The following is a 21,715-nucleotide window of genomic DNA, read 5'->3' on the forward strand; positions in this document are numbered from 1 at the left end:
AGGCGGAATGTTGAAGCCTAAAAAAGACATCTCAGCTTTCTACTTGAACTAAATCTACGATTGAACTGATTTACTTATTTAAAACCGCATTTAACAAAAATCAATTGACGTCTATCTATAACTCATGAAATAATTTACACTCTTTGCGAATCACTAGTTTTATTCAGTCGGATTGGTGATTTTTCGTTTCCCAACTTCTGCTGCACAACATTTTTGGTGCAACGCGACTCACGAACGAACCAAAGATTAGAAACAAAGAGAAAAGTTAAAAATGTCATCACCTGCTAGTGACATGAGCAACGTGACGCTCACTCTTCCTGCTTTGAAGCGATCAAGAAGTGCTAACATCGGTGTCATTACCCGATCGGAAAATGCCGTCTCAGCAATCTTCAACAAAGAGGCATCTGCTCTAATCTACAAGGAAATTGGAACTCTCAAGGCCAATCTGACGATGTGCGAACGAAAGAAAAAGGACCTAGAAGAGCTTAGTCAGCAAATTTCAAATGTTCTAAACGACGATGAAGATGCACTTGAAGTTGAATTGGAAGAAGCTGAGAAAATCTACCTTCAAGTAGATTGTTTGATGGAAATGATCACAACTATTTTAGATGACCGAGGAAAATATTCAACTGAATCGGTCAAAGATGACGACAGCGCAAGCGGAACAGGATCCTACAAATCCACTTCCCAACGTGGTGCTGGCCGAAACCAAGATACTTGGCTGAAGTTGCCGAAACTGAATTCGCCAGCATTTAGCGGAAGGTATGATCAATGGCTACCTTTCTTAGATTCCTTTGATGGAGCAGTTCACTCAAATGCATCGCTGTCTGATGTTCAGAAATACCTAAAGGGTGCCCTCAAGGATGAACCGTTTCGTTTGCTATCCCACTTGCCTACTACAAACGCGAACTACTCAGTCGCAAGGGAACTTCTAAAGGATCGATAAGCTGATGTCAAGATGATCTCACACGCTCACTTGGAAGCAATTTTTGAATTCACTCCAATGAAGCATGAGTCATCCGCTGCAATACGTCGCTTGATTAACACCTACACGGAAAACACGATGGCACTGACAGGACTTGGACTAAAAATTGATCAATGCGATTTGATCTGGGTTCACGTTTTGGCCAAGAAATTAGATCCTGAAACTAGAAGACAATGGGAACTTTCCTGCGCGGGAAGTGACGTGCCAAAAATCAAACAGTTGAAGAAGTTCTTGGAGGAACGATCTCGCGCCCTAGAAGCTACGAAGGACCTCCAATAGAAAATTTCTCAAATATTTTGACCCTCCTTCGCAGCACTTTTTCGTTGTTAAGGCCTTTTATTGTTCTTTCGTGTTCTGCCGGAAGGTTGTGCTGTGCCAGTCTGGCAGAATGGCACAATTTGTTTTCTAGCTTTGAGCCAATGGCGTTAAGCGCTTTTTTCTCTCGCCGTGTGTTACGGTTGGAACGACTAACATTCTTTCTCGTTTTTAAATGGTCTTCCTGCTAGCGTACATGAAAAGCTCGATGCAACACTGTTTGTTTTCATATTTAAGTGAGTTTGATATCCAGTGCAATGGAAACATTTTATCTCTGGAGTGCGACTCTTGACAAGGCCAACAAAGTTAAACAATGGGCACGTGACGACGAAGATGATCGCATTTTAAGCTTCAGTAATGTTTTCCTTGGTGATAGCAGCAAAGAAAATGAGCTGAATGTTGTAAACATAGAGCATACGGACGTTGATGGAGAAGATGTCAGCTGTGTTTTTTGTGTCCTGCAGAAAGGTGGGTGAGGCAATCGTTTCATAGTAACCAATATTTATGAAGCATGTCTTTACAATGTTAGTCTGTTACACCAGGAGTGACGGACACTATTCAAATCCAGCTGAAAACCTCCGAAGACTTCAAGCTTGTTCTCAAAAAAGGAAATGGTCCAGTGTACGTCATGGGAACTCAGAGTACCATGTTTTTCAATGACATGGATGATGCGAGTATGGACGATGAAGAAGATATGAACGAAGAAAGCGAGGCTTCTCCTGTGAAATTGGTGAAAGTAGCTGGGACCAAGAAGAAAATCATCGAGACCGATGAAGAAGACAGAGAAGGCGAAGGCCCAGAGAAAGCGGAGAAATCTCCTCCTGCTAGGAAGAAGGAAATTGAAGAACCAAAGGTATGTAACATTCGTCTACTACAGTCACACATGAGGCTTAAGAAAAATAGGCCCTATAACTATTGGCTCAGGAGTCAGGGACACTATCTCTTGTGTTTTTCCGCCTCAAATCAGTCGGAGCCAATTCGGTTCGCTTGTGACATGAGACTACGACCCGTTACAGCTTAAAGGCTACTACTAAAATATCCCCCCACTCTAGAATTAGAAACGTCCCCATACTTAGGTCTCTAGATACCCAAAATACATGAACGCCGTTAAAAACCGGGTTGGAACAATCCGTTAAGTTACTTTTTATTAGACAGTGGAACTTTGATCCATTTCAGATGGATCAACCTAAAACTCGCCTTACCTCAACATAACAATTATAAAACACACTCTAGAATTTTAAATTAAGGACTCACATGTTGATGCGCTCAAGCACAGGAAGTAATTAAATGGGTGAGCAACTCTAGAATTAACTAAAATAACTAGATAAGTTCAATGTTTATCAGTTTGAATGGTAATGGTAAGTTTGAACTCAAGAACGAAGTTTTATGTGGACCATTGGGACACTCAAGCTGTCCACCTTTCCGTCGAAGGTTCACTCTGGTCCAGTTCGAATAATTACTCTCTCGGGAATACTCTGTCTTCTATTTCAGATAGGACAGCTCTACTCTTGTTCACTATGATGGAAATTGCGAATAGCAATTTCCCACTCGTTTTTATATGACAACTTTCCCGCGTGTGTGTCTTAATCGTTCTGATTTCTTTTTCTGATTTTCAGTTCTCGCGAGAAAATCATGCATGACATGTTCCATTCGAAATTTTAAAAATTTAAATTTCACTCCAAAATCAAGTGTTTTCTGCTCTTCTCAAGGTCAAACTTCCAAATATGACCGACTGGCACATACTCCCCGGACTCGAGATCGATGTCCTCATCGCGTGCTGTCTTCTGCCAGTGAGTCCCAGAAAACCGAGTGTTGCTCAAGATACAGTGCCAGTGGTCATTTACAGAAGTTTGCAGCAGACTTAAGCTTATCTACACCCCAAAATTCACAGCCATGTAAAATTTTCACACTATTGCTAAACAGCAATCAAAATCTGCACACACCTGCACCCTTGAATTTTCGCTCTTCAAGCCAATCATTTTAAAATCTCTTTTGTCCTATTCAATCAGGAAATTGTCATGCAGCATTTCGATTTATATAATAGATATAGTATATTAGTAACAATATTTGCTTTGTTAAAATTTCTTTTTCGTGAATCCAAGTTTCACTCGGATTCACACTCAAGCCCCCTTTCCCTCTCAAGACTCAAGATCCATCCGATTTGCCCATTCATCTCGTACTCTTCGCCTTGGAGGTACTGCATCCTGAAGTGCTAGATGCGGCAAACTGTCTCAACAGTTCCTCTTCATCATCGGAACTAATCACAATCTCCTCCCAAGCCTTCAGCTGTTCATAGGATCGCATCCATTCTCTCTGCTCCTGCAATCTCTTTGCTTGGTTGGGTAGTGCCTTCACCCTAGCTTCTCGGTTCAAGCAAAAGGAGTTGTGCAGGCTCAAGCTCACGTTCTTCGCCAGGTCTTCCTCTAGTATCGACTCCCTCGCTTTGGTATTGTCTCTAGACATCTTACCCACTCTCTTCCATCCCGTCGTGATCGCATTACGATGGGTTAGCAGGGGTCTCTTGAAAGCTTCCGGCCCAATCTCGGCCTGGAACTGTCGATACTCCTTTTGATGTTTTCTCATGTGATCTTTCGTTGCCCTGTACAACCAAGACGTCAGTGTCGCCCGAAAACATGGAAAGTACCTCAAGCGACTCCATACGTGCCTGACTTCCGTCGGTATGGCGAATACTTTGCGCGCAGTCTCAAACAACTCGAGTCTCCTGCTGTAGTCTATCGCGTATATTGACTCAGCCGTTGGCGTCGTCGCCTCCCGATACTTCGTTATATTCTCTTCTATCCATCTCAGAGCTAACATCGTACTCACTACTAAGAGCGTCACCTTCTGCCGGTGATCCGGTAGTCCGATCGACCGAATCTCTTCCACATCCCACACCAGGCAAAGGTTCTTGTGATCTGGATACCACACCGTTTGTGCCAAACAGTGGCATGGGCATTCCCCATGAGAGATCTCAATGCTCCTGAGATTACGCTCCCCTGAGGCTTCCAAGAGAGGCTCAAGCTCCATCATTTTCTCGTGCATCGTGTCGTTGTCTTCCAGGTTCGGAGTACTTCCCACAGGTTTCCCGATCACGTTTTGTCTCTCGTGATCGCTTGTGGTTTCTCTTTCCAACTTCAGAAGATCTTCTCCCCAGATTTCGCTTAAGTCATCTCTCAATTCTTTTGGTACTGTCCCTTTGATTTTTCTCAACAACTTGTGCGAGTGATGCGACATCCGAGCCAACCTCACGCACTTGGGCACTGAGAAGGCCTTGTCCACCAGTATTCTCTGGCTGGACACTTCCACCATCGCCATGTGTAGCGGGTAGTGACTTCCGCACAAGTTGGCCATCATTGACCCTATCAGCGATTTCGCGTTCAATGGCAAGCCATAAGCTTCGCTCAGGGGAAATCCCATTTCCGCCTCAAGACCAACTTTCCAGCTCCGGATGTGTTTTTGAGTCACCTGCAACACCCCGGGCCATGATTCTACGCTCAACGCCGTCACTAAATGATGTTCAGACTCCAGTCTCTCCAGTGCCTGCAGACCACACATTCTCGAGAAGAATCCGAGAGCTGTCGCTATATTCACCGTGGTTCTCGCGTAACATTCCGCTATTATTTGCACTTCACTTTTCTCCCTTTCTGTGATGTCTTCGAACCAACAGACCAGGTCTTCTTTTTGAAACGACAGTATTCTGACGCATGACCGTCCATCGCAGATGTGCTCTCCGTTCCCACACGTCGAATCCAGACAGCTACCCGGCTCCAATTTCTTTGCTGACCCGGGGTCGCTCGTCCTTTCGCTTGGCTCTTGCATCTGGGGTGAGATTAGCTTATGTAGCACACTCAACTTCGCCAGATCTTCATCTTCCGTTGGTGCTAACCTCACTCGCTCGGTGGTTTCCTCGATTAGACTCGCATGGGGATGTGGACACCAGGAGGGTCTTAGTAGCTTCCATATCACTCCCAAGTTCGTGGTTAACAAGCCATCTCCACCGCCCATGTTCACTTCAACTCTCTTGTTTGAGCGCGGTATGCTTATCACCTCTGGTGTTTTCTCAAGAATCAGGCCCAGGCTCGGCCCCTCTTTCTCCACCGCGTCTATCTCCATTATTCTTTCTGTCCAAAACTTCAGTAGCTCCGCTACCTCATGGTTTCTGTGGGCTCCTCCAGCTTCCGAGTCTAAGAAGGGATTGTAGGCTATTCCCATCACTCCAGACACATATTGGTATTCCCCCTTCTCACTGAGTCTCGAGTACTGTTCTGACGAGGCCAGGTTACGGTGAACATCATTTTCTTCCTCGAACTTCTTATTAGAGAACCTCCGTACCTCGTCCAGCTTTCGATGGTTCTCTAAGGATAGTCTGGAACCATCTTCTTTCTCTATTCCTGTACTCTGATATACGTTCAAGATGATCGTTGAGACTCTTCTCTCCATGGTTTTACTTCCACTTGCTCTCTGGTGGCATGCCAGGATGGTGCTATCAGACATCATTGACATTGTCCATCTCAAGAAACATGTGGCATCTTTTCTTCTAGCCAGGCTCAAGCCTGAATTGTCCCTGGCCACGTGTTGCATCAGTGCCTGATACACCTCTAGCTTCTTGCTTCCCAACTTCAGCCTGTCATACGAGGTCAATGTCTCCAACTCTATTCCCACCAGACTCCAGGTGAACATTAATTGTCCCGCAGTTCTAACGAAGGGATTCGCCATTAGTGGCGGTGCTGATGAGGATGTTCTCATCGCCTCTTCAAAATGATCCTTCAACATCTCTGCCAGGACCTCTTCAGATGACTTGCCATCTCTATCTTATTAACCTCGGCTTTTTGCTGGGTGGCCCAATTGCGTCGCCTGCGAGCTATTCCACTGTCCAACTTCTTCAAGCAGTCCTCCATTTCCTTCAATGTTTCGAGGGCCACCCACCACGTCCGGGAAGTGTTCCTCGTCTTGTTCCTCTCCAATGGATCACTCGTCACTTGTTTGCCCATGTCCTGATGTGCCTTCGAGATCCATTCTTTGCCGATCTCCACTTCCCCTACCTGTCCGTTCGTTGAACCTCTCTTCACGTTTACCTTCTGAGGCTTGAAGTCTTCTTCTGACGTCGAACTGGTGGAAACCTCTATTTCCTCTTCTACTTCAAGTGGTTTCCTGAGCTCCGAGCTATTCTTGTATGCCGCCGTCTTGCATCGGGCCAAAACGATGGGCGCCGTCTCTCTCAAGTTTCCTTCCGAAACAGCATCCACTGAAGGACTACCCCATCCTTCCACTTCTCTCTTCCTCTTGCGAGTCTTCACATCTCTGCTCGAGGGTGTTGTGGCTATCATCATTGATTCGACCTCTCCATCCACTCCTTCCAACTCTTGCCTCCCCCCTGCTCGAGCCTTAAGGATATTAGTACTTTTAATCATATTACTAGTCCCAACCTTATCCCTTTTTATATCATCAACCATTTTATCCACAGTTTTTTGTTTCAGAGTAGAGCTGTCCTCACATTTCTCTTTTCTAGTCTTCGATCGTGCGTTCCTCATCTCCACTAGCTTGTTCAGCAGCTCTTTTCTTGCTTTCTCATCCAGGCCCGTTCCTATCAGGAGCGGTTCCCCGAATCTCACTACTGCGTCCCACAGTTCCTTCTTGAACTTGTCCAGCGTCGTCTCGCTGCCCACTTCTCGATTGAATTCCTCCAGGAACTCCTGCCAAGCGTCATCCTCGAGAGATCCCAAGAATATGTCCCTGTTCCCTTCGAACGTGTTCTTCTCCCTTTCCTCCGAGCTCAAGAGTAATATCCCCATATTGAAGGTCTCACCTGCCAATGGCAACTCTAGGTTCTTCCGCGGAGACGGAATCAGGGGTGGTGTGGCAGTATCTGCCCAATTCTCCTCGCTCAAATCTTTCAACAGCTCTTGAGTGGTGAGCTCCTCCCCTGATGGCCCTGGTTCAGGCGTATTCCCCACTTCCATGTCTTCACCAGCTTCACTGAGAGTTTCATCCATACTCTCTTCTTCTGACTCATGTCTCCTTCTCTCGAGAATTTTCTTAAATCGGTCCTCGACGGGTCCGCTCCTCTTGTCTCCAGGTGTGTCCACGGACAGTGGTGATGGTGTCGCAGGATCCAGCTTTTTGTATTCCGTCAGTGCTACGTGCAGTTGACCTGCTGCATCTAGTTCTGTTCCTTCCTGTCTTATTTCCACCTGTTCCAAGCCATAGGGCGCCTTATATTTTCTCGTGGCAAATTTCATGTCGTCCACCAGTGCGACGTGCCCCTCCATCACGATCATCCTGCCATCATCCCATATGGGCAACATGTTCTCAAGTCCCTCCTTCTCAAGAGTTCTCAAGACCTTCCTCACCTCATACCCTGGGGGCTGCGAACCTCTACTCTTTTTTGCTTGCGTCGTCCACGAGTTTACCTTCATCTCGCTGGTATGGAAGTAGACCGCCGCCGTGTAGCCAATGAACAGGGGGTCCCAGCCATCAGTGAAATCCTTCTGCATTTCCTCCGCCGTCATCCTCGCCATTATGGAGGGAACTACCAAGGGACTATTCATTCCTAAGGTCATCCTCCTGACTATTGGGAACTCAGGCATGGTGGCCGGGAGGATTTCTTTCTCCATTATGGTCTCCAGCTCCCTCTTCACCAGTGCGAAGCACTCCTTCCAGGCAGGAATTCTCAAGATTTCTCGTCCGTCCGCCGTCAATGGGTTCAAGTTCCAGAATTTGGGATACATTTCAATGGGACCCTCTCGCTTGCCTCCCATTCTACATTGCATTTGACCCCTGAAGTTGCACACTATCAGCTCGGCATCTTTCACCTTTCCAAAGAGTACCGTGTTGCTCATTCGCGCCCTGAGCACCTCCTGCTGACACCAATTCAGCGCTGTACCATCCAGTACACTGATGAGACTCAAGTGCGTCACCGAGTGACGATACGTTATCACCAGGGGATCTGGAAACGCGTACGTCACTGCTGGACCATAGATGCAGGTCACCACCTCCTCCAGACCTCGGATTATCCCCATTGGGTCCGACCTCATTGCCAGGCACAGGTCCGTCAACAGAGGCATCCCTCTGTTCGCCTTCTCCCATTCTTCTCTCGAGGTTGGGTTCTCATCTTCACCCGTCATGTATCGATTCTGCATCATGAGGTATTGCACCAGCAGTGTCTTCAACCCTGCGGCACACTTGTAGGAGCTGGTTTCAATACTCGTGTGGACTCTCCCCATAGACAGAGGTTCTCCATATTCCATTAACCGATGAAACGACACCAATTCCCCATGGGTCAAGAGTACTAGCGCCAGATACCCATCAACTCGAAGTGTCTCCACTCCTCGACTAAACATGTATGCTGGGCCCATGTTGAACAAGTACCTGGGGTAGACCAAATACAGGGCCAAGAGCAGGCTGATGGGCATGCCCAGTATCTCCTGCACGAAGGCTCCAAAGATAGTCGCCGTGGTACCGAATACTCCTGCCAAGAATTCCTTCTCCCAGCAAGGACTCAAGAACTTGAGAATCTCGTAATCCCTCCGAGTCTTCAATTCGCCTTTGGCGTGCTCTCTCCAGAACCCTGCGATTGTCACTTCATTGGCGGCCGAGACAAATCTAGCCACCGTCATGTCTCTTACCTCGGCCAGCTCCAGTTGCTTCTCTAGGAAACTCCAGATTTGTTTCACGAGGAGTGGTGCTTCTTCCCTCGTTTTATTCGTGACGTTCTCCAGCCTTGGTGTCAGGAATGGCCACCAGCCATTCTCTTGAGTCAAGCGATATTTCATCGATTCTAACTGTTTCTCCGTCTCGACCACATTTCTCCTCTCGTTGCTGGGACCTCTAGACTTGCTGGTGGAATTTGCGACTTTCACCTCCATAAACCGGAACCACAGGCTGGCCGTCAACTGGTTTATCGCCGTGTGATCGTCCCCGATGACTGGGCTGAACTTGAGTTGTCTAGCAAAGTTCGATATCTCTAGCAAGAGTACCTCATCCAACACAATCAAGACGTCGGCTAGTCCGTAAAAGCCCCTCAGCGCATGAGATATGTCAGCCCATGCCGCTGGTAATTCTGATTTGTAAAGTCTCAAGTTCACTGGCTCCAGCTCTCGATTGGGGGCTGCCATCAGAATCCGCCATTCACTCCCTTCTGCTATCAAGATCAAGACCGCGTACACGAATTGTAGGGCGGGTGGCATGCTTGCGTATCCTGGGGATGTGGTAAACACCACCTTTGTCTTGGACCCAAATCTTGAGGCTACGTTCTCTTGTACCTCATTCATCGCCGCAAATAACGCCTGAATGGCCTCCCATATCTTCCTTGATGTCGGAACCTCCTTGCCCTTCAATTGCTCAAGAAGTCCCATCGCATGCAGGTGGTCATTCATTCCTGCAAACAATAGCAGCTCAGGTTCACAGGGCATCTCCGACTTTATTGCCACCACTAGAGTCAACATCTGATTCAATTCGGCTCCTGGCAAGGAGTATACCAGAGTCTCCGGCCAGAACAACTTGGGAGACGTTCCTTCGAAGTCCGATCCCGCCACAATGACTACTCTTGCCGCAGCTGGATCTGTTCTATCGTAAACTGCCAGAGTTTTGGCCAGTTGGGTGCCACCACAGGGCTTCCCATACCTGGGATCTTCCGCCAATTTCGAGCCTTCGTAAGCGGCGTCTGGCAATCCCGTTCCTCCCGGATTGAGTAGCTTGTCTACCACCTTCAACTGTGCCGGGGTTGCCAACCTGATTCTGGCGATGCTGGTTCGGTGCTTGGGAGGTTCTGCTATAAGTCCCGGACTCCCCAGCAGCTTGAGAGGTCTGTAATTAATGGGTCCCATGATCGTTTTTGTGGGAATTCCCGTCAGGTCTGTGGTCTCCATCAACTTCGCCCTCGAGAAGTGCGCCTCATGAGCCTTCAACCAGTCTATGCAATGATGTCTATTCAAATCCTCGTGCGACACTCGTTCGATCCCCAGGGTTTCCGCCAACTCTCGTCTGCATTCCAAACTCTCTAGATCCAGTTCCTTCACCTTCTCAGGATATCTCAAGCGGGCAGTCTCCATAGACTTCTTTTCTCTCCTGCCATCTGCCACCACCACAGAGGACATCGCCGAGCCCGGAGGTGTTGATGACTCTACCTCCTCCGACTCCATTGGTGTGGCACTCTGCAATCGGGTCTGATTGCTCCTTGAACTGTCCCTAGTATCAACTCTCGCTCCCAAGCGACCAGCCAAGGCCCTCGAGGCAAGGAATGGTGGGTTGGGAGGTGGTCCTAAAGTGAATTGGGCTGTCTCCAGCAGGTCCGCTTCTAGCGTGTTTATATGTTCCTGGAAGACGTCGTTCAGCCACTCCGCTCCCCTTGGCCTATCGAAATGGATTCCATCTTTCGAGGTGTCTTCAGGGAATCCCTTGTTCTCCATGCGTTCAGCTATGTCCAGCAGCCTGAGAGGAAGCACACTCTTTCGGTGTATGTCTCGGATCGCCTTGTTCAGGCTCCGCACCTTCTGGTTCATCTCTAGGGCGTGCTGATCAAACGTCATGTTGTAGGGGACCGTGCATACCGTCAGCAGGATGGGGTCCATCTGGATCCTTAGTTCCTCAAGAAGGCAGCTCATCTTGTCGCACAGCCTCGTTATTTTCCTCGCTTTTCCCCTTGACACGTCGTTGGTCCCAACCATCAGGGTCACTGTGTAAACTTTGGTCATCCCTAGCATGTCCAGGGTTGCCAACATCTGTGGCGTGGCAGCTCCAGCGAAACTCAAGACTCCTGTTTGCCAATGGGACCGTATCTGGGTCAACACCCGCACCAGGCTATCCCCTATAATTAGGTGAACCGCACCCTCTGGCACACGAGGTGGCGCTAGATACTCCACCCAGGCTGCGTCATGGAAGCAGTCCCTCCTGGTTCCCTGTTCCGCACTCCAGTCCAGCCGATTGTGCCTGTGGTAGTTCCCTTCTGTATTCTTCTTATAGCTCGCGATCACGACGTTTCTGACCGGCTGTTCCCTCCAAGTTGGGGGAAGCTCTGGCCTTGTCGATCTTTCACGACTCTGCTGCTGCAATTTCTCGCCCAGCTCCTTCAGGCGCGATGAGGCGCCACTCACCTGGCTGCCACTCGAGGTCGAGGTTGGGGTATATCCGGGTAATACCACATCCATCAGAGGGCGTACAGGTTGGGTCTCTAGGTTGCGCAAGGAAGGCGTCACGTCATTCGGTATCCAGACCTCCAAGCCTTCACTCATGTGTTCCCTGGCCTCGCGGTCAAGGTTGAACCGTCCTCTAGCCCTGGGAGCTTCATCCACCTCCATGCGCGACTCCGGCCTCGAGCTTGTCACCACTCGTTCGTTAGACCTGGCTCCCTTTTGTGCGTCAAGCTCGCGTTGTCGCTGTTCTATCCTTTCCAACTCCGACTTTAGTTGATCACGATTCGCGACGTTCTCCCGCACCCTTAGCTCCTGCTGATGTTCAGCCCTCAGCATCTCAAGTAATTTCAACGTCTGATCTCGCTCGTCGACTGCCTGGTCCCTCTCCAGCTGAAGCTTCTCCCTATCCAGCTTCGCCTGATCCCGATCGAGGTTCGCTTTATTCTTTTCCTTCAGCGCCTTCTCAAGCTCTTTCTTTAGGACCCCCAGATCCGGATATGCCTCTGTCGTCTGTTGCGCTCGCGACATCGACGGCACCTTACTCGAGCTCTGGCCTGTGGATCTTGCTGTTGGTCTCGTCGGTAGCGGAAACTCTCCTGCGCCGTGTTCGGTGTTGTTACTCAGGCCAGGATTTCTTGCCAAGTCAAAGCCCCTTACTCCTCCATCCGCATTCCAAGATAACCATCTGGTCTGTTCTCGATTTGATATGCCCTCGGTGGTGTAGCCGACCATCAAGACAGCCTCCGTCGCAGACTCCCTGCACTCACCCTGGTCCTCCAACTGGAGGATCGCATTCAGCATCACCGCCATTCTCTCGTCTATCTGGGTGTAGTCCAGGTCCCTCAAGCGTCTGTACAGCTCGTCAAGAGTGGGCTTCTTCAGAGCCGCGGGCACGGAGTTCCAGAATCGGTCTGCCATTTTTGCAACTTCGGGATGTATATAGGTAGATGTTAACCAGCTCAAGAATTACCTTACCAACTCAAGAATTACCTTACCAACTCAAGTATTACCCAATTCAAGAATTCTCTAGAAATGTTCTCTTGCAACTACTTGCTGTAGATTCGGATTATCGCGTGTTCAATCAAGATTCTCTCTTTTTGTTTCTCGCTTGAGTGTAGTTGGATTTTCAACTTTGTTTTTCAAACTCGATCTGAAAACAGAAAGCTTATTAAAACTTAGCATGTCACGTTCCCAACCTAGAGACCCCCTTTCTACCCATATGGTTAAAATCTTATCATTCTCATATCACTTAAAGCAATTCGATTGGATTTTCCTTTAAGAACATGCAGATTCATTTTATGTTTTAGCACCATCAATTCTTTCTTTTAAAATTCAATTGTCATGCCAATCACATCTTAAGATCCTTTTACCTGCGCCGCACCCCAGTACCTAACTCAAGACTCCTCCCTCACACCCGACCTGATACCTCCATGTACCCGACTCAGGCGATGCTCAAGTAGTACTTCTTGTGAAGATGCACCATTATCTCTGTTTCTGCAGAGACCACATGTAGGATAGCATACAATTCCCTCGAGCTCAGTTTGCCCCTGTTTGGGTCGTACACCGGCATCGAGACCTCCACTATTCCTCTTTCAATCATGAAGTCACGTAGTCTTGTCAGTGCCAATATCACGTGTTCGGGATCAATTGTGTTTCTGTCGTTGACTCTCGTTACTAGGAAGCAGAGGTATTTGCCCGGGACCTGTGCCACTGACGGTGGAAGCGCTGCCATGCCTCCCAGTCCTGGCCTCTGCCTAAACAGAAACTCTACGTTCTGGTACTCTCTTTTGAAGTCAGCCTCCAATCTTGATTTGAAACTCATGTCCGCCGTGATGCAGATCGCGCTGGTCCTGTTTGACAGGATGAAGTCGCTATCCGTTATCATGATGTTCTCTGAGTATTCATTGGGTATTTCGAATTTCGTTTTGAAATTCCTTCCTATGGTAGGCTCTGGTTCTTCTTCCTCCAGTTCCAATCCGCTTGTTTCCCTCACTTCCTTGAGCTTCTTTATCATCAAATTTTCGGTGTGGGTAAGTCCTACCCCCACTCCCCGGACAAAAATATTTATCGACGTCCCCGTCGATGTAGTCGGGTCTGAATTGTCCTTAGGGATGTCCAGTGGCCTGTCTGTTGCTGTCCATCCGAAAAGAGGGTCCTCTGTCTTCATGTAATTTGCTGCTGATACATCGATTTGCTGAATGCTTTGTCCTTCGCGGCTCTCGTCCTTGACATCACGCATCCACTCTAGAATCCTCAAGTTCGTGTTCTCCCTCCTTTCTATTTCACTCTGCTCGAGATCCGTCTCCAATTCTGGCGTCGAGTAATCATCCTGCGGATAATGTCCACCATCGTCAATCACTTGCCATTCCTCTTCGGCCTCCAGTTCGCCTGCGCTTAGTAGTTCATCGCCCAACTTGTCTGGCTGTATCTTATCGATCAAGAAGTCATCCCCGTACCTATTGTACCTCATACCTGTTCGTTTACGATTGCCCGTCCTGGTTTCCGGTGGTGTTGGTCGATCCGGTTCCATCCACTTCGGTACCTCGTTTTGCTCGGGATCGTTCCAGTCTTCTTCTACAAATGAACCTGCATCCGACTCCACTTCTATCTTTTCGTTGTCGTCCAAACTCAAGTTCTCATTACCATCATTTTTCTCTCTAGTGCCTTTCTCATTCACTTCGCACGCTGGTTCCACCACCAGGTACTCAAGACCTTCCATGTCTTTTGGTAGGCACCAGTCCTCCGGGGACGGGACATGAGGCTTCAGATTTTCGTAATGTGCTGCTCGCCCTGTACTCAAGCGATAGAACCGTCCTTGTTGATGTACTTCCGTAATCATGAACGGTCCTCTCCATTTCTTGAGTAGTTTCTTTGTTCCCTTGGGCGGTATGACATTTTGGAAGACCCACACGTATTGGCCCACTTCGTATGGCTTTGCTCTTAGTATCTTTTCGTCATATTTCTTGCGTTGCCTCATTTGCGCTTGCGCCGTGTTTCTCCGACATAGCTCGTTTAGCTCTTGTTGTCTTTTGATCGCTTCCTTCACGTATGCTTGAGGTGACGTCCTCTTCCCCTCGTACTCCGGGTAGAAGAATGTTAGAGGCATTGCCCTTTCCCTGCCTGTCAACATCATGAAAGGACTGATACCCGTCGTTGAGTGCTGAGTACTATTATAGGCTCCTACTACTTGTGGCAGGTATTTGTCCCAGTCCGTCATGTATCTCGAGCAGTACACCCTGAGCATGTTGACCAGTGTCCTGTTCTGTCTCTCTACCAACCCATTGGTCTGTGGATGATAGGTCGTCGAGTGTGCTTGAGCAATGTGTGATCTCTTCATCAATTCTTTTGTCAAGTCCCCCACAAAAGCCTTGCCGTTGTCTGACTGGAAAGTCATTGGACAACCATATCGCGATATCCAATGCGTTATCAGGTGATCACATGTCTCCTCTGCTGAGGCTGTCTGACACGGAACCGCTTCCGCCAACTTGGTGAAGTGGTCTATTATAACTAGTATTTGGTTATAACCCGACTCCGTCATGCAGATTTTCTGATGGTCTATCTGCACCACTTCATTGAATTCCGAACTCTCGACAGACTTGAGGGGAAACTTCATCTTCCTTGGGTCTTTTACTTGAAGGCATGCTAGGCAGGCATTCACCCACCTCTCGCAAGCTTTTCTCATTCCCGGCCAGTCAAACCTGTGAAGTATCCTTTGTTGTACTTTATCTATCCCCTGATGGCCCATCTGGTCGTGTGATCTGAAAAGCACTTCCGTTTGGTACAGTTGTGGTAGTATGATGAGGTTGTGTTTGTGTAATATTTTTTCCTCATCTCTTCTCTTGCACGCTACCACCCCTTCAGCTGTGTGATAAAGTAAATCTCTCTTTTCTTTGTAGAACTGGCTCAAGATCTTGTAGCTGTCTTCCTCAAGTTCCCCCTTCTCCTTGACTCCCGAATGGATCCATTTGGAGAGGTTACTTGTCATTTTGTCATTCTTCTGGGCCCTTATTAGGTCAGACAGCCTGTATCTCGCCTTAACGTGCTCCTTTAGCGCCATGATCTGTCCATTCATTTCACCAGGGTTGTGGATGTCATCGCTCAGCTTCACACATATCATCCTTTTCACGATTTTCATGTCGTCTTCTGGTACCAGATTCGTTCTGACGTTTGAGTTGCACGATAGTTCCCTTAGTGGTTTTCTTGAAACTGCTATTTTCTCGAGCTCTTCACCACCTCGTACCTCTTGTATTTCCAGATTGTACGTCCCTGAAGATGGATCCGTCTGTAATTCCCTGTCGTGCTGTCTTATCTTCTCTTCCGCCAGTATCATGCATAGACTGTCTTGGTCTTCGCTGCTCTCATCCGAGTCTTCATCCCATTCTTCACGCTCCCCGGACAATTTCCCTTCTCCGGTTTCGTCTTCTTCCATGAATCTGGACCACTCCCCGGACTCTTGATCTAGTCCCAGGTGTTCAACTTCTTCTCTGAATGTTACTTTCTTATCCCTGACTTTTGTCTGCTCCAGAATTTTGTCGGGGATTTTTTCAACTAGTGATCGCACAACTTCCTTGCTATCAGTGATGCTTCCTTTTGAGACGTCAGTATTGTTCACTGTTTCTTCTCTCCGAAGTATGGTTAGTTCCGGTGCATCCTGACCTTTCCCTTGGATCACGGGCTTGTCATCTGATAGTTTCTCAAGCAACCTCATTAAGTCTTCATCTATTCGGACCGTTCCCTCCTCTACCAGGATGAGATCATAACCTTTTGCCTTAAGTGTTTCCCTCACGATCTTGGACTTGAGCATTATTCCTATCGGAATCCCTCTGCTTTTCTTCAAGATGGTCTTTTCAAGAGGCTCTTTCGGCAATTCGGGATGATCTTCAATCGGTTTGCCTGATTTGTCCAGCCATCTCGTGAGTGGAAGACTGTCGTACGTTTCTTTGTCCATGAAGGAGAAGCCGTCTTTGATCTCAGGTCTGTCCGCCTCTCTTTGTTCTTGCCTCTCGTAGAACTCCGTCTTCTTACTCAAGCTGTCAGCATTTTGATGTTTATCTCGTGTTCTGTGCTCAATTATCATGTTCTATCCATCCAAGCGAACTATCCACCTCCCAATATAGCTCTGGTCCATTGAGTACGTTTTCAGCCAGCTTAGTGCTCGGTTGTCGACTCGCAGCTTGAAGGGCTCACTGCCTAGGTATGCTCTGTATTTTTCGACAAAGGTGACCACCGCGAACATCTCTGCTTTCGGTGCTCCGTACTTCATTTCTGTGTCACTTAGGACCTTGCTCCCGTATGCTATTGGTCTCAAGACTGTCTTCCCATTCCATTCTTGTTCTTGATGGAGAATCCCAGAAATAGCGACTACTGACGCGTCCGTGTCTAGCACGTACATCCCCTTCTCTGTCGGCATACCCAGTACTGGTGCCTCACATAGCTCTTTCTTTATTCTCTGGAATGACTCTTCTGCCGCGTTGTTCCACGTGAACTTCTTGCCCTTATGTCTCATTAGTTGTTGCATCGGGTATACCTTGTCCGCATAGCCCTTGATGAATTCTCTATAATAGTTGGCGAAACCCAGGAAGCTCATCAGCTGGTGCTCCGTCTTCGGTGATTTCCAGGTTAGGACTGCTTCCACGGCGTCTGGATCAGGTCTGATGCCGTGCTTATCTACCATCCTTCCCAAGTATTTAATCGAGTCCTTGAGTATCTCGCACTTTGATGGTTTACACTTCAGCCCCGATCTTTTCATGCACGCGAACACCTCGTCAAGCCTCTCGATGTGGTCTTCTAGTGTCGGCGTTGCTATTACCACGTCGTCCACGTAGCACATTACCAGGTTGCCGTACTTCTTCGTCACGCCTATCAACGCGTGTGCCATCAGCCGCTGAAACGTGGCTGTTGCATTGCAGAGTCCAAACGGCATCCGTTTCCATTGAAACAGACCCAACTCGCAGGCGAACCCTGTCTTGTCCCTGTCTTGCTTCCTTAATGGTACCTGCCAAAAGGCCGAGCCTAAATCAAGAGTCGTAAAAAATTTCGCATCACCTAACTTCGAGAGGCTCTCATCAATTCTAGGTATGGGATAGGCATCCTTCACCGTGACGGAGTTCAGGTATCGAAAGTCACAACAAAACCTTAACTGGTCGCCTTTCTTTTTGGCCATCACTACTCCACACGCCCACGGTGACTTGGATGGTTCTATCATGTCATACTCTAGTAACGTTTCGATTTCTTTTCTACACGCGTCCGATTTGTGTGGGGTCATGCGCCTCGCCCCCTCCCTGTGTGGTACCGCGTTTTCCTCAAGTTCAATTTCATGTTCAACAAAATTACAACACCCGATATCCGCCTTATGCCTTGAAAAGACCTCCTCGTTTCGCTCTAGTACGTCCTTGATAGCTTCGAGCTGTTCATCTTTCAGTTTGCCCCTTAAATGTTCAATCTCCGGCAGAACCGGTTTATCAGTTTGCTTTTCATCTAGTGTGGGTCGCTCTGGAAAGTTCGAACAGCTCGAAAGCCCATCGTCCGTTTCTGACTTAAGTGATTTGATAAGACCTGAAGAATCTTTTATTCTCTGCAATCGTCTCAAGATACAAATTTTGTCCCTGTGGTTGGGACAATCAACAACTTCATTTTGTTTTGAGTTTTCAATTGTTTCATATCGAGTTTTAACCGGTAAAGCATATCCCAGCTTCCTCCCTCTCTGTATCGTGATCGGTATATCAAGGGTATTCAACAAGACACTGACGCAGAGGCCGCTCTTCGTTTTCGAAAATGATCTTCCTAAAACAGCAGCGCTTTGACTATTGGGATTCGGAACTATACACACTTGCTTGTTGTCACTTAGTTCATTATAATTTTTCATCCTCAAGCTTACGATTGCCGCTTCATTAGCTTTTAACCTCACTCTCCTACTCAAGAATACCGGTGCTTTGTTTTCATTCGCCATTATTAAATTTACCGGTTTGATTGCGTACCTCCTATCCGGGTTCCGTATCCTGAACATTGCATTATTTAGATCAATCGTTACGTCGAAATTCCTGATGAAGTCTCTGCCCAAAATGAATTGGTCAGATTCATCTAGGTTTTCTACCACGATGAAGCTCATCCACAGGTTACGTTCCCCCAAATTGAGGGCTATTATCGGCGTCCTGCCCAGCACCCGTAGGGCCCCTTTGTTTGCAGCTGACAGCCGTATTCTCGAGTCTATCAAGTCACCTTTGTCAAAGCCCATCTTTTCCCATGTTTCGATTGGTATGACGCTCAAGACTGCTCCCGTGTCAAGTAATCCACGCAACTGAGTCTTTTTGCCATTTATGTCTAGCACGTGCCCTGTCACGTCTGCTTCCGTCCCGATGTGCATTGCATCTTCTTCAAGCATGGCACAGTGTCCGATCGATCTTACTTTCAATTCTTCTTTCCCTACATAGATTTGTCCAATTAGGTCTTCGTCGCATGTTATCATCGTCTTGGTATAGATGTTGATTCCATCTATATTTAGCATGACCTCGTGTGGACCATAAGCTTCAGTGTACCTATTATCAACACGTACCGATTTGCTGCCCCCTCTCGTGAGTAGTGCCCTGAGCGCTCTAGAAGTCGTTTGTGGACTTATTCCACTCAAGTAGTCTGCATACACGTCAATGTGCATTATCGTCTGGTCGCTCGGCTCGCTCAAGTTTCTGGTTACCTCGTGTCCGCCCACTGTGATTATCGACATTATTCTTGCTCCGATTTTCGATATTCCAAAAGGTTTACCTGTCACCATTTTCACGGTGTTACAATTCCCGGTCTTCATTGAGCCCGTTCTAGCCTCTGGTATTGAGTTCGATCCGGTTAATGCTTCGTTAAAATTCTGTCTTTCGATCTCCAACTTTAGTCGTTGCTCTATTTCTTTCGCAGCCAGATCTTGTTTCACTTTGGCAATTGCTTCCGTCGCCGCTTTCTCATAATTTATCTCTAGAGAGCTTCCGGCCGCGGACTCTAACGCACCGCTAACATGTGTCACAGCTTTCACTGTCTTCGTCGGCAATTCGGTGTTTGGTGCCCCCAAGTTCCTAGATTCAAACTCGTTTTGCCTGTTCCGCTGATTCTGCACCGCCGCTAATGCCAACTTATGTTTGGGGTGATTCTGGTCCTTGACCGCTTCCCAGAACAAGGGACAATCCATCCTGAAGTGCCCCTCCTGGTTACAGAAGAAGCATCTGGCGCCTATCTTGATGATTAAGCCGTTATAGTACTCGTGTTCCTCCATCTGGCTCATATCCTCTTCATCCGGTGCATAACCTAGGCTCTTCATGCCTTGTTTGTACGTTGTGCAGTCAGCCACATGATGATCCGCTGACCCGCAGTTCGCGCATGATCTGCGCTTGTCCATATCATCTCTAGGTTTGTACCATGATGACCTCTGGGGTTGGCTTCCCCCTTGCGTGTTCCTGTTTTCGGAATATGAGTACTTCTTAGGTTTCATCAGCATGTATTCTCTTGATTTCTGTCTCATTTCTTCTGGGGTGGGTGCGCTGTCCTTCGACAATGTGTAGTATGTTGCTAACATTGTCCTTAAGTCATCACTTTTCACCCCATCGATGAACTTCGAGGCAATGCTAAAGTTCCGTCTATTTGTCGACTCCTCTGGGTCACTCCTCCTTCTCAAGCTCTCGAGGTCATCTAGGAACCGATCTATTGACTCGTCGTCCCTCTGCCTTCTCTTTTCAAATCGCATCATCGCTTGGTGACCCTTCATGCCTGACCCGAACCGATTCAGCAATATCTCGAAGATCTTGTCCGCGGTGTCGCGTTCTTCCTCCTTCTTTGCGACCACGCATTTTAATGCCGTTCCTTCCAAGTTGCTCAGTATGGCTGTACATGCTTGTCTTTCGTCACTCAAGTTATCTTGTTCTAGATGTAATCTCATCACTTCCACTCAAGTGTCAATGCATCCATCGGAGTCGTCCTTGAATTCTTTTGGCTTCTTGAATGTCTTTCTTGATTTTCCCTCTCTCCTGTCGCTCGAGTCAGTGTTCCTCGTGGCGAAGGCCTCTAGAGTCCTGTTCATCATCTCCCAAGTGCTGGCCCATGTCATAGCATCCGGTCCTGTGTTGCTGTTAGCTGTTGAATCTCCCGGAGCAGTCGTTGTATTCGACGTTCCATTCTTCATTATTGTTTTCGCAGCTGTTGGTGCTATGCTTATCGCACCCCTGGTTAAGGGCAACGGTGTCGATTGTCGTTTGTTCCTTTGTGGTTCTGCAAAGTCAACTCTGGTGCCTTGCGTACGATCCGCTGCCGGTCTTTCTTGTGGAGTAGAACCTCTCAAGATTGCATCCAACTTTGCCTGTATTTCACACGAACTCTCGGCTTGACTCCTGCTCATTGTGTCCATTCTCCTTTCCAGGCTCCCTAATTGGCTGTTGACATCATCATATCGGTTCTTCAACTGCTGCATGTCTGTTTTGATGTTCTTTTCTCGTTCTTCATTGGTGGCTTCTACCTTATCTGACATTTCCTTGAGTCTCTCATCTGTTGCCTTAGCTAGGTTAAAATAACTGTCTAGATACTCGTGCTTGTTGTATCTTATCCCCTTTTTTATCACCTCTCTGTCTTCTTCACTGTGCTTAAGTCTTTTGTCAATCTGATTTAATTTCGCCAACAAGTCACCCAGCTCAATGTTAGTCTCTTCATGGTCAGCTGTCGGTCTCTCTTCGGCCGTAGCCTCTGCTTTAGCTTGTTCCTCTCTTGGATTGGCTTCTGAGGTCTTCGTGCTCACTGTCCCAAACGTTCGTGCTCTTTCTGCTTTTGGTTCTTCAGTCACGTTTTCTTTTGTTTTTATTCCGAACATTATTCCCAATTTTTCCGTAAAAGATGTCCTCTTTACTTGAGAGTCTTCTTTCACCGTTTCTTCGGTGTTGCCTATTGCATTTTCCGCGTCATCTATCGGTGAGAACTCTATGGGATTCTGGTTCGGTTCCTCTGCATTGGGCATTGGAGTTGACTCTGTCGCCATCTTCCTTGTTTCATCCACACTTTGATCGGGTGTCTCTAGATCAATCTCGATGGTGGGTTCTACTCGCTCCCCTTCCGTGCCCTCTTTCGCCCTGTTCTCCGCTGTACTCCTTGTGCTGACCATGTTAACTGAAAAGTTCGTCTTCGTTATCTTTGGGCCCGTTGATGTCGTTCCGCGCAGCGATGAATTATATTTCGTGTTTGATCCACTTGACCTTTTTTCGAGCACCGGTACCCTACTCCGCCTCATTATTTCTATTTACAACTGCTTCTATTTACAATTTTA

The 21,715-nt window shown here is 47.7% G+C and overlaps 2 protein-coding genes across 2 annotated transcripts in view; both read left to right on the forward strand.

Annotated features, from left to right (window-relative positions):
• Positions 1-271: 271 nt before the first annotated feature.
• Positions 272-946, forward strand: LOC134856433 (uncharacterized). The gene has a single exon (XM_063872713.1). The coding sequence runs from the start codon at positions 272-274 to the stop codon at positions 944-946; it is 675 nt and encodes a 224-aa protein (XP_063728783.1).
• Positions 947-1,541: 595 nt separating this feature from the next.
• LOC134856434 (uncharacterized) overlaps positions 1,542-21,715 on the forward strand; it is a 28,589-nt gene continuing 8,415 nt past the window's right edge. The window contains exons 1-2 of the mRNA XM_063872715.1: positions 1,542-1,768; positions 1,843-2,153. Coding sequence (XP_063728785.1) covers positions 1,558-1,768; positions 1,843-2,153 — 522 coding nt within the window. The 5' untranslated portion in view covers positions 1,542-1,557. The remainder of the gene's footprint in view (positions 1,769-1,842; positions 2,154-21,715) is intronic.

This window comes from Symsagittifera roscoffensis, unplaced genomic scaffold (assembly GCF_963678635.1).
Source record: "Symsagittifera roscoffensis unplaced genomic scaffold, txSymRosc1.1 SCAFFOLD_570, whole genome shotgun sequence".
NCBI lineage: Eukaryota > Metazoa > Xenacoelomorpha > Acoela > Convolutidae > Symsagittifera > Symsagittifera roscoffensis.

What these genes read in the sequence shown, in the direction of transcription:
- LOC134856433 (XM_063872713.1), top strand. Translation starts at nt 272, where the DNA reads ATGTCATCACCTGCTAGTGACATGAGCAACGTGACGCTCACTCTTCCT.